General features: G+C 46.2%; 1 protein-coding gene across 1 annotated transcript; it reads right to left on the reverse strand. All coding sequences in view use genetic code 12, as the record gives it.

Annotated features, from left to right (window-relative positions):
• Positions 1–567: 567 nt before the first annotated feature.
• LODBEIA_P34610 (uncharacterized protein) lies at positions 568–8,733 on the reverse strand (the record flags this gene model as incomplete). The annotated part of the gene is made up of 1 exon (XM_066973574.1): positions 568–8,733. The coding sequence occupies one exon, from the start codon at positions 8,731–8,733 to the stop codon at positions 568–570; it is 8,166 nt and encodes a 2,721-aa protein (XP_066830399.1).
• Between the last annotated feature and the right edge of the window lie 3,302 nt (positions 8,734–12,035).

The following is a 12,035-nucleotide window of genomic DNA, read 5'->3' on the forward strand; positions in this document are numbered from 1 at the left end:
TTTTGGATCTACCGAAAACAGAGATCACACGAACAGAACAGACTGTCAGGAGAGATTCCCGGCATTGAAATGCATTTACGTAGGTATCAGAATTTATCATTGTACATAGTAGTGACCACGCAACAATCATTTCCCTGCCGTAGCGAAACAGAACTAGTCAAAACCACAAGTACAAGGAATGCGATATTGTTTATAGACCAACTAGATAACATGATACGACAACATTCACTTCATGCTTGCCAAAAATCAGTAGATTCAGGTTTCGTGGTCTAGTCGGTTATGGCATCTGCTTAACACGCAGAACGTCCCCAGTTCGATCCTGGGCGAAATTATTTTTTTCTCTCTTTTTTTTTTTTTTTTTTTTTCTTTTATTCTTTTTTGGCCAGGAACTTTGTCAGTGGCTGCGGAGGTAAAGTTATTTCACGTAATGCCCTCAAGAACCGCTACATTGATCAAAAATCGATGATTAAAGAAACCAATAAATTACTATCTTAATAAAAATAAAACGCAATGCTAAAAACTAAAGAACTAAAACGACGAAAGTGTAACCTTTGAGTGCTGTTGGGCTCAGAAAAAAATGGGCAAAAGAGTCGCTAAAAGCAAGATCCATTTGGAGTATGCTTTCTTGTTGTGTGCTTTTCCTTCATATGAATTGATCGGTGAAATTGCCGATGCCGATGCGGAGGGCTGCGACGTCAATGCGGATGGCATCGACCTCATGCTAGAGTAATGGTGAGCAAATGAACTTATTGGTGCTTTGGTTTGCTGTTCGATTGCTGGTGCTTGTGAACTGGCTCCCATATTTGAATTTACGGAGATATTTTCTGGATTGGAGATTCCTTTCGTTGGCTGAGTATTGGCTTGGGCCGCGTCACTAATAGATGCAGATTGGGGCACGCCTGAGGTGGCCGAACTAGAGCCGCTAGATTTAGCTGGGGCGATGGCAGCTGGTTGTTGAGAAATTTGGTTGTGGGAGTCTGCTGAAGCCAGCAGTGTTTTGCCAAGAGTTGTACTCACAGAACCAGTTTGAGCCGTGGCGGGGGTGGTGTTCTGCTCATCAAGGCTAGTCGTAGCTGCATTGTTTGAAGTTGCAGGAGATCCACTCTCGGCACTTGCAAGACCTGCTGCATTCAGTTGCGTTGCAGTTGCTGGCGAAATGGCAGGACCAACAGTGAAAGGATGTTCTTGGCCCGTGGCAGGTGTAGATGATTCTATGGAATGTGTTACTTGAGAATCGGTGACTGTGGGTCTAGCTGCGCCAGTTGATCCTTGAGGAGCTGAGGATGCACCGATGCCATTGATGGAAGTCGGTCCACTACTCGATTTGCTTGACTCTGCCGAATTAATTGCACTTGCACTCTTTGTTGACTTACTCTCAAGTCCAGAGCCGGCGGCCATCGTGTTTGCTGTATCTGGCATAGAATCCGAGCTATGTGAAGACAAGGTCCTGGGAACATCTGTGAAGTGAGATAAATTTGATAAATCGTCTATGCTCAGACTGGTGGATCCGGTGGAAGTTGGGGCAGCAAGCTCTCTCGAGGTCTCACCAACTAATGGGGCTGCAGTACTGAGAACTGTGCCACCTTGTTCCAAATTCTGCGATCCTTTTGTACCGTCATGAGTTGGACTGGTGGTCGGTGTGGTTCGATCTTGATTTCCATAGGTTGACTCTAGTCCACCTGCGATTGAAGCGGACCACGCAATTGTTTGGGAGGGGCTGGGGCTGGAAGCTGGGAGACTAAAGTTTCCATACGAAGGGTACATTAACGATCGGCTAAACAGCGACGAAACTGATGTTGAGGGAACAACAATCGTGGAAAACCGACGGGTCGACTCACTTTGAATGATGTCCGAATAACTTGAACTTGAGGATAAAACCCCTTCAGTGCTTATAGTTTCATGGCTGCTCAGCTGAAATGATTGATCAGGTTCCGCAGTTAAAGTGCTTACAGTTGGTGACTCCGACAAGGTGGAAGCCGGCGCATTGGTCGATGGTTGATAATTAGTCTGCTTTGATGGTTCAGTTGATGCAGGTGATGCAGTTGATGTGGGGAAAGGCTCAGGCGAGGACGACAGCATGGTTTGCAAATACGACTTCAAGGTCAGTGGTGGGATCTGCGAGTTTGTAAAACTTGGAGTATTTGATGGGCTATTTGTCGGATATTGGGACTCTGGTGTCTCTGACGACGTATTTTGCGGTGAAATAGATGATTCAGTGGATCCAGGATTGGGTGCAACAGCAGTAAGGTGGCTGTTTGATGACACGAAAGTCGATGATGCAGATGATTCGATGGACCCAGGATTAGGTGCAACGGCAGTAAGGTGGCTTGCAGTGGGTTCCAGCGAGATATCAAGTGACGAGAGTGCCGAGCTGGTTACTGATGGTTCCACCGTTGATTTTGGCATAGACAATGTTGGCGAGGAGCTCTTTATGTCCTCTTGCGTTGATTTGCTTGGGAAAACCCCTGAGCTATAATAAGAATTATAGTTTTGCAGTTCGCTCGATAATTTGTCAAGTGATGATGGAATTGCTGATTCTGGCGTACTGGAATTTTCCACCATAGTTGATGATAAATCCTGGCTTGCACTTTTTGAAGTCTTGTATGTGGAGTGACCAGCTGCTAGCGATGATAGATACGACAAGTATGAGTGCGAGTCCCACTCTACAGATGATGACGATGGGATGTCTGAGTGATCAGTTGAGAAATAAGGGGAAGAGGTTGAATCTGCATCAAACGAGGAATTGGTTTCATCACTGTTGAAACTCGAATAGGGATCAGACGAGAATGATGCGAACGATGCGGTTTCAAATGAACTCAAAGTTGCACTGGAGTACGCACTTTCTGCTTCGCTCGAAACGATAAAGCTTGAAGTTGTTGTTGATGATGATGATGATGATGACCAGGAATGCTCCAAAGACTCGATGGTTCCCGAGGTTGAGTAGGTGACATCTTCAGTTGGCGATGAAAACTCCACTGAAACAGTGCTTTCAGAAGAAGGGGAAATCAGCACCGGAAAGTTTGTTCTTACACTTGACGTGGTACTCTCTGTTGTTGTTATCTCCATTAAAGATAACGAACTTGAAACCTCTTTCGCATTAGAAGTTGATGAGTAACCAACTGCACTTTCCGCTGTACTGGATTCCGTACTCGAGCTAACATCCGACAGCAGCAGATTGTCACTGAAATCGGGTGTTGACTGTGCACCATAGGACGCAGTGGGTCTTGAGGACAAAGAAGTGCTTTCAAGAGTTTGCGTTGCCAAGCTCGGTGACGACTCCTCGCTAAGTTCAAATGACGATTGGGGGATTGAAGAGTGACTGATTTGGCTACTATCTTCGTTTTCACCGCTGGAGTTTGTTGCACTAGTGGTCTCAATAGCAGAATCACTGCTCAAACTGGATGCAGATTTAGAATAGCTCGATTTTGTATCAAGAGCTGATGAGAAATCTGTGTCTGATTCAAAAGTAGACTGCGCCACAGGTCTCGATGGTTCAGTTGCAGATTCTGACAAAATTTCCATGGAACTGCTAGTGCTAAATATTTCCTTCACAATAACATAATCAGTACTCTCAACGCCGTTTAAAACCGTAGTTGTAGTTGCATAACTTTCTGTCCAAAAGTCAACGATTGTGACGGTGGGATTATGTGGCATGAAAATATTCACTTTGTCAGTCGAGCCAGGTGCATAAGTTTTTGTTGTAGTAGAAGCTGATTCACCGGTCCAGAATTCAGTTACGGTGGTGGTAGGATTGTGTGGAACCAACACATGAACTTCGTCAACCGACTCTGGTCCATTTGTCTGCGTCGATGCGGATGTTTCCGAACCTGTCCAGAATTCAGTTACGGTGGTGGTAGGATTGTGTGGAACCAACACATGAACTTCGTCAACCGACTCTGGTCCATTTGTCTGCGTCGATGTCGACTCTGACTCTCCTGTCCAGAATTCAGTTACGGTGGTGGTAGGATTGTGTGGAACCAACACATGGACTTCGTCAACCGACTCTGGTCCATTTGTCTGCGTCGATGCGGATGTTTCCGAACCTGTCCAGAATTCAGTTACGGTGGTGGTAGGATTGTGTGGAACCAACACATGAACTTCGTCAACCGACTCTGGTCCATTTGTCTGCGTTGATGCGGATGTTTCCGAACCTGTCCAGAACTCGGTGACGGTGGTGGTAGGATTGTGTGGAACCAACACATGAACTTCGTCAACCGACTCTGGTCCATTTGTCTGCGTCGATGTCGACTCTGACTCTCCTGTCCAGAATTCAGTTACGGTGGTGGTAGGATTGTGTGGAACCAACACATGGACTTCGTCAACCGACTCTGGTCCATTTGTCTGCGTTGATGCGGATGTTTCCGAACCTGTCCAGAACTCGGTGACGGTGGTGGTAGGATTGTGTGGAACCAACACATGGACTTCGTCAACCGACTCTGGTCCATTTGTCTGCGTCGATGCGGATGTTTCCGAACCTGTCCAGAATTCAGTTACGGTGGTGGTAGGATTGTGTGGAACCAACACATGAACTTCGTCAACCGACTCTGGTCCATTTGTCTGCGTCGATGTCGACTCTGACTCTCCTGTCCAGAATTCAGTTACGGTGGTGGTAGGATTGTGTGGAACCAACACATGGACTTCGTCAACCGACTCTGGTCCATTTGTCTGCGTTGATGCGGATGTTTCCGAACCTGTCCAGAACTCGGTGACGGTGGTGGTAGGATTGTGTGGAACCAACACATGGACTTCGTCAACCGACTCTGGTCCATTTGTCTGCGTCGATGCGGATGTTTCCGAACCTGTCCAGAATTCAGTTACGGTGGTGGTAGGATTGTGTGGAACCAACACATGAACTTCGTCAACCGACTCTGGTCCATTTGTCTGCGTCGATGTCGACTCTGACTCTCCTGTCCAGAATTCAGTTACGGTGGTGGTAGGATTGTGTGGAACCAACACATGGACTTCGTCAACCGACTCTGGTCCATTTGTCTGCGTCGATGCGGATGTTTCCGAACCTGTCCAGAATTCAGTTACGGTGGTGGTAGGATTGTGTGGAACCAACACATGAACTTCGTCAACCGACTCTGGTCCATTTGTCTGCGTCGATGTCGACTCTGACTCTCCTGTCCAGAATTCAGTTACGGTGGTGGTAGGATTGTGTGGAACCAACACATGGACTTCGTCAACCGACTCTGGTCCATTTGTCTGCGTCGATGCGGATGTTTCCGAACCTGTCCAGAATTCAGTTACGGTGGTGGTAGGATTGTGTGGAACCAACACATGAACTTCGTCAACCGACTCTGGCCCATTTGTCTGCGTCGATGTCGACTCTGACTCTCCTGTCCAGAACTCGGTGACGGTGGTGGTAGGATTGTGTGGAACCAACACATGAACTTCGTCAACCGACTCTGGCCCATTTGTCTGCGTCGATGCGGATGTTTCCGAACCTGTCCAGAATTCAGTTACGGTGGTGGTAGGATTGTGTGGAACCAACACATGGACTTCGTCAACCGACTCTGGTCCATTTGTCTGCGTCGATGCGGATGTTTCCGAACCTGTCCAGAACTCGGTGACGGTGGTGGTAGGATTGTGTGGAACCAACACATGGACTTCGTCAACCGACTCTGGCCCATTTGTCTGCGTCGATGTCGACTCTGACTCTCCTGTCCAGAACTCGGTGACGGTGGTGGTAGGATTTGGAGGTACCAACACGTGCACCACGTCAACCGAATGGAATCCATTCGATTGCGTCGATGTGGATGTTTCTGTACCTGTCCAGAATTCCGTAACAGTGACCACCGGGTTGTGAGGGACCAAAACGATGACCGAGTCGGTTGCTTGAGGTCCAAACGTCTCGGTGTAAGCTGTGGCTTCCGTACCGGTCCAGAACTCGGTGGTTGTAATGGTTGGGTTATTTGGGTAAAAGATGACGACAAGGTCGGTCGATTCGGGACCGTTAGTATGTGTTGAGGCGGATGTATCTTCTCTCGTCCAAAACTGGGTAGTTGTAACTGTTGGATTGTGGGGAGCATAAACTACCACCGAGTCAGTTCCATCTGGTGCGTTAGTCTGGGTCGTAGTTGAAGATGTGACGCCGGTCCAGAACTGAGTAGTTGTAACTGTAGGATTGTGGGGAGCATAAACTAGCACCGAGTCAGTTCCACCTGGTGCGTTAGTCTGTGTCGTAGTTGAAGCATCATTACCGGTCCAGAACTGAGTAGTTGTAACGGTAGGATTGTGTGGAGCGTATACTACCACCGAGTCAGTTCCATCTGGTGCGTTAGTCTGGGTCGTAGTTGAAGATGTGACGCCGGTCCAGAACTGAGTAGTTGTAACTGTAGGATTGTGGGGAGCATAAACTACCACCGAGTCAGTTCCACCTGGTGCGTTAGTCTGTGTCGTAGTTGAAGCATCATTACCGGTCCAGAACTGAGTAGTTGTAACTGTTGGATTGTGTGGAGCATAAACTAGCACCGAGTCAGTTCCACCTGGTGCGTTAGTCTGAGTCGTAGTTGAAGATGTGACGCCGGTCCAGAACTGAGTAGTTGTAACTGTAGGATTGTGGGGAGCGTATACTAGCACCGAGTCAGTTCCACCTGGTGCGTTAGTCTGTGTCGTAGTTGAAGCATCATTACCGGTCCAGAACTGAGTAGTTGTAACGGTAGGATTGTGTGGAGCGTATACTAGCACCGAGTCAGTTCCACCTGGTGCGTTAGTCTGTGTCGTGGATGAAGCTGTGACGCCGGTCCAGAACTGAGTAGTTGTAACTGTTGGATTGTGGGGAGCGTATACTAGCACCGAGTCAGTTCCACCTGGTGCGTTAGTCTGAGTCGTGGATGAAGATGTGACGCCGGTCCAGAACTGAGTAGTTGTAACGGTAGGATTGTGTGGAGCATAAACTAGCACCGAGTCAGTTCCACCTGGTGCGTTAGTCTGTGTCGTAGTTGAAGCTGTGACGCCGGTCCAGAATTGTGTGACGGTGGTTGTAGGGTTATACGGGTAGAAAATAACAACGATGTCTGTCTCTCCTGGATCGTATGTTTGAGTCCATGAATCAGTTCCTTTTTCTGACCAGAATCGGGTGAATGTAGTCGTGGGGTTGTGTGGATCATACACTAGTACCGAGTCGGTTCCGCCCGGTGCGTTAGTCTGAGTCGTAGTTGTAGCTGTGAAGCCGGTCCAGAACTGGGTGAATGTGGTCGTGGGGTTGTGAGGAGCGTATACTAGCACCGAGTCAGTTCCACCAGGTGCGTTAGTCTGAGTTGTCGATGAACTGGTGGTGCCAGTCCAGAATCGAGTAACGGTAGTTGTTGGGTTGCGTGGAGCATTCACAACTACTGAATCTGTTCCGCCCGGTGCATTTGTCTGAGTGCTCGTGGAGGCTGTAGTGCCTGTCCAAAATTGAGTAAGCGTGGTTGTGGGATTACGAGGTTGGTAAATAACCACGGTGTCCGTCTTTGAACCCGTAACTGTTCCAGTTGAAGTCACTGATCCTGTCCATAGTGAGGTGACTTGAGTTTGCGGCTTGGTGTAAGGGTTATCGACAATGACGGTCGCAGTACCACCAACGGTTGCAGTAACAGTCGTGATTGAAGTTGCCGATCCCACATGCGACGTAGTAACCGTTGTTGTTGGGACTGGCTGATATACAACAATAGTCTTGGTTTTGTCGGTACTCGAGTCGAAGGGAAGCGTGCTCACCTGCGTCGCTGTCAGTGTATAAGTCGAAGTTGTGAGCACCACAACCACACCATTTGCTCCAGCTGAACTCATCTTGTATGGTATCCATCTGTCACTGCTGCCAAAATCCAACGTAGCATCCGATCCACTGCATTGAACCTGATTTATGTATTCTATGGTAGGTGAGTCACTATTAGGGATTCGAAGTAAAGCATCAATAAACGGTCTAGCTCCTGCTGGTACATTTTGATAATTGACAACCAATCTTGTTGATGTGCACAGGGAGGTGAATTTGATGTTGGAAGCGAGAGCGGTTGGAAAATTCCAACTATTGAGTTGGTTGGCAAATCCAACATGCCAATTCGAGCAATCGATAGACTGGCCTGCCTCACGAAGTTGTAGACCAATGGAACCCGAGGTATAACCTTGAGCACATTTTCTACCCAAGTAGTAGAATTGAAGCTCGTTTAAAGAAGGAATCGATCTCGGATTAGCATAATATGTATTCAGAGGTGGGGCCGCTGCTGCAAAAGTGGCCTGGACCGAGAGCTCGCGGGAGCCGTCTTTGAACGTGACGGTGTTGGTTCCCGCGGTGAAGCATTTTGAGTCAGTCATGTCCACGGAGCTTCCAGATCCACCGACGTTGAAAGCCATTGGTATGGAAAGCTGCCCTGAAGCTTGGATATTTGATGCAAGTGCCGAGTTCACCGTACACTGAAGGGTGGAATAGGTGACAAAGATCTCACCTGCATTCATGTTACAGGTTGCGTATGGAACGCCATTTGCCGTGAGGTCGACCGAAGTCTGGTCGGTGATGAACTTGAAAACGCAGGGCATTTCCAAGGTGAAGGTGTCGCCCGGCTTGATCTTTGTCCCGTCTAGGAACCAGCCCAAGACTGCTGTCCATGTGGGGTAGTTGGGCTGTGGGACAGTGTATGAGTTTGCATCCGTCCACGTTAGCGACTTGAAGCTTGTAAAAATACCCGAGACCTGGGCTGCTCTCGCCAGTAGAAATAGTAGCGGGAGTACAAGGTAGATGATGCAAGATTGCATTGCGGGTGATGTTTAAAGAAATCGTGGTTTTTGAAAACGACGGCTCGACCTACCATCGTGAATAATGGAAAATCACTGAGAGCATTCCGAGTTGTTATATAGAAACATAGTCGGCATCTGCAAAAAGATGAAAAGCTTTTTAATCTTCTTCATAGCGGTCAGTTGCCAATGGAGGTGTGATCTAGTTCATTCTCAAAAAATGTTTGGTCTATGATTCGGTTATCGCCATACTGGGCAAAAGATTTTCCGAAAAAAACCCCCTTTGAGGAGTGTTTTTTCTTTTTCATTTTTTTGATCCATGAAGGGATGCAATGCTGAAGAGCCTATGATGAAGATCTAATGGTTTAGCTTTACTATCAATCCTGTTGTAAAATAACCCGACAGGAAGGGAGGCTAGATGAAAGAGTAGCAAGATCCCACTCTTCATCGGTAGAGGAATCAAAGGCCGCCGTAATAATAGTCCATTTTGTGTAAAGCTTAACTGGAGAGTTTTGCAACTTTTAAATTTTCCATTTTTTCTTTCTTTGAAAAATCGAAGATCGAAGATTTGACGACGCCTCTTTTTCAGTTGGCGATCTACAAACCAGTAGTCTTCTGCATGAAGTTGGTTGATGGCTAAAGCAACATTGACTGTAATAGAAGAACCCTCCATCTGAGCACGGTGTTTCTCAAACGTTTGTGTGTTTCTGCACCTACCCTTGCTCTGCCTGGGGGGGTGGACACGTGAACTGAGGTGAACGGCTTGAAGGAGTGGACTTGAAAGAAACTGTTTAAACTCAACCGCAGTTGAGAAAGTGCTGAGATTCATAAGACAACCGTTGTAGTACTTGCGGTTCTTTCAATGCTAAGTGTGAACTTTTCTTCACCAATACTGCTCTCGAGATATAATAGCAAGATCACAAATAGAGCTTTTCAAAGAGTTTTTCAAGTCCAAAATCAAGGTTTAGTTGACAATCAATTGGCAGTTTTCTTGTCAGGACATCTTCGTCGAAGCCCCACTTGACTGATTTGTCATCACCGAAACATCTAACGTCTTCTACTCACCTCTGTTTGTGCCACAGGCATGTCTCTCCCGGATCGCAACTCCGTTCATTTTCACACACACACACACACGCAAAGAGCAAGGAAATCGAGACCGCCTAAAGGGTTTGTGGGGTGGAAGGAAGAAAGGAGAGGGTGTTACCTCTGTTTCATAGCCTTTATTAAACGGTTATCTTCTACAAGAGCCCTCCATCAATTACTGATCCAATGTAGTAAAAAGACTTTTTTTAGTCCTTCACTAAAGGCGTCCTAGGGCACTCAAAGATTGCCTTGCCGTTCGTGATGCATGGAGGTAAAAAACTTGGTTTTGTGCAATATGATGGAAATTTGCAACATCTTGCTATAGGCGGCTTTGATGCATAAAGACGAAAACGCCTCGCCGAATACTGTCTTCCAACGGCTTAGCAAAACCCTTGATACTGAAATCTTACAGAGAAGATCTGCGTTCAAGCAAAATAAAGAAAAGGGAGTCTTCCTTTTGTGTTTGCCTCATCTCTTTATTCGAAATCAAAGCGTAGCTGCTACTTTGGCACAGATACAGTCCAACTCTGGCTGGTTTGTGTTTTGCTCGTAACAAGCTTCTTTGACAGTCCTTTCTTTTACATAGAGTATTGGGTTTAGTATCGTTTAGTGTCGTTGACTTGAAGCCAAGTTCGATATGAAAGTAGTGGAGCAAAATCGATGAAAGTTACCCCGACGGATAAATACGTTCTCCAAAGTTTACCCGTATCGCCAATCCAAAGGTCATGGGCATGGGCGATAAACGCAGATCCAAAAGCAAGAAAAAAAAACATCCCTTCTTTCTCAAGCACAAGCTCTAACAACTTGGGTCTTTGAGTATAGTTTGTCCATTTGCACCCAGTCAAACATTGCCCCGCTACATACTCTTATACTCCAAACGTGCTCATCTGCCTTTGTTTGACACACTTGTTTTTCCGTTCAAACGCCCGTTTCTGTTGACACATCGAGAAAATAAGATTTGGAAGAACACGAGCCTCCGTCGAGAGGGGTAATCGGGTCAACTCTGGCTGCAATAGAAACACCGAGGTGAAAGTCAAAAATAAATAACTTTAAGCAGACGTCAAAAGTTTTTTTTTTTCCCAGTTTAGTCCTCAAAGCGTCAACCCTGTGGAGTTGCAAAAAAAAAAAAATTGCAAAAAATGCCCCAAGAAAATAGGCAAAGCGCTCGATCCCTATTACGTCGAGGCAAAGTTACCTCCGCAGATTGTGAGGTGGGCACCATCCTCACTTCCATTAAAATATTCACCTCGGTCAGGGCATACGTCCTTTTTTTTGGTTTGTTTGTTTTTAGTAAGATTGGCAACTAAAAGGCTCTTATCCCTCCAGCTAAACATGATCCCCTCACTCGACTGGTTCTTCAAATCACCTGATTGGTAATCGGATATTTAAAAAAAACCAATAGGTGTTTAGTATGGGCCCATGCAGCAATTACCAACGCAGCCCACGGCGTTCCGGACTCTCAGCTCCTGACATGCGTAAACAACGAGTACGTTCAGCACGACGTCATGCCCTGCATGTACAGATCCAAGTTGGAAATCAAGTAATCGGAACGTGTAAACGTAATGTTTGTCCGAAACGTTCATCTGGCTATCATCGTTTCCATCATTTACGAGAAGTTAATGAGCAGAATTTAAGCAAAATTGCAGAACCAGAAATTAAGCTTGATCTCATGAACTAACGTCTTGCGCAAACGAAAAGTTTCTATTCTATAAAAATTAAACAGCACAAATAAAGAGCCGTTAGTGGAATCGCCGGGGTCAATAAACTAATCAGGCCCAAGTGCTTCTGTGCAATTAATCCGTGGGATAGAACAGTTAAAAGGGGTAGAGTACAACCATTCAATTTCGATGAATCTGCAATGTTCTATCTTTACTTCATTTTTTTACCTTGTTCAAATCTCAGCTACTAGCTGTAAATCTTCTCTTTCAGGAGGGACAAGTTGGAGCTTAAAGGGGTTTTCGGGAGATATTACACTCTGAAGTCTCTCTTTTTTTTTTTTTTTCTTAGAGAATACCACCTCCTTATTTTACCAACTGTACAGATTGCTAAGCCGGGCTCGTAGAAGTAGAGTTTCTAAATATCAAATGGAAAAGATTATAAAAAAGAGTGCAGCGGCTGAAGATCAATCGCCAAAAAAAAGTAAAAACTGGTATGGTTGCAAAAAAATCAGTATCTAGATTAGACGGCAAATCCTTTGACGAATTAGTCTGGTTATGACAGCTGCTAAAATTGCATTGATC

The sequence above is a fragment of the Lodderomyces beijingensis genome (genome assembly GCF_963989305.1).
Source record: "Lodderomyces beijingensis strain CBS 14171 genome assembly, chromosome: 4".
In the NCBI taxonomy this organism is placed as follows: Eukaryota; Fungi; Ascomycota; class Pichiomycetes; order Serinales; family Debaryomycetaceae; genus Lodderomyces; species Lodderomyces beijingensis.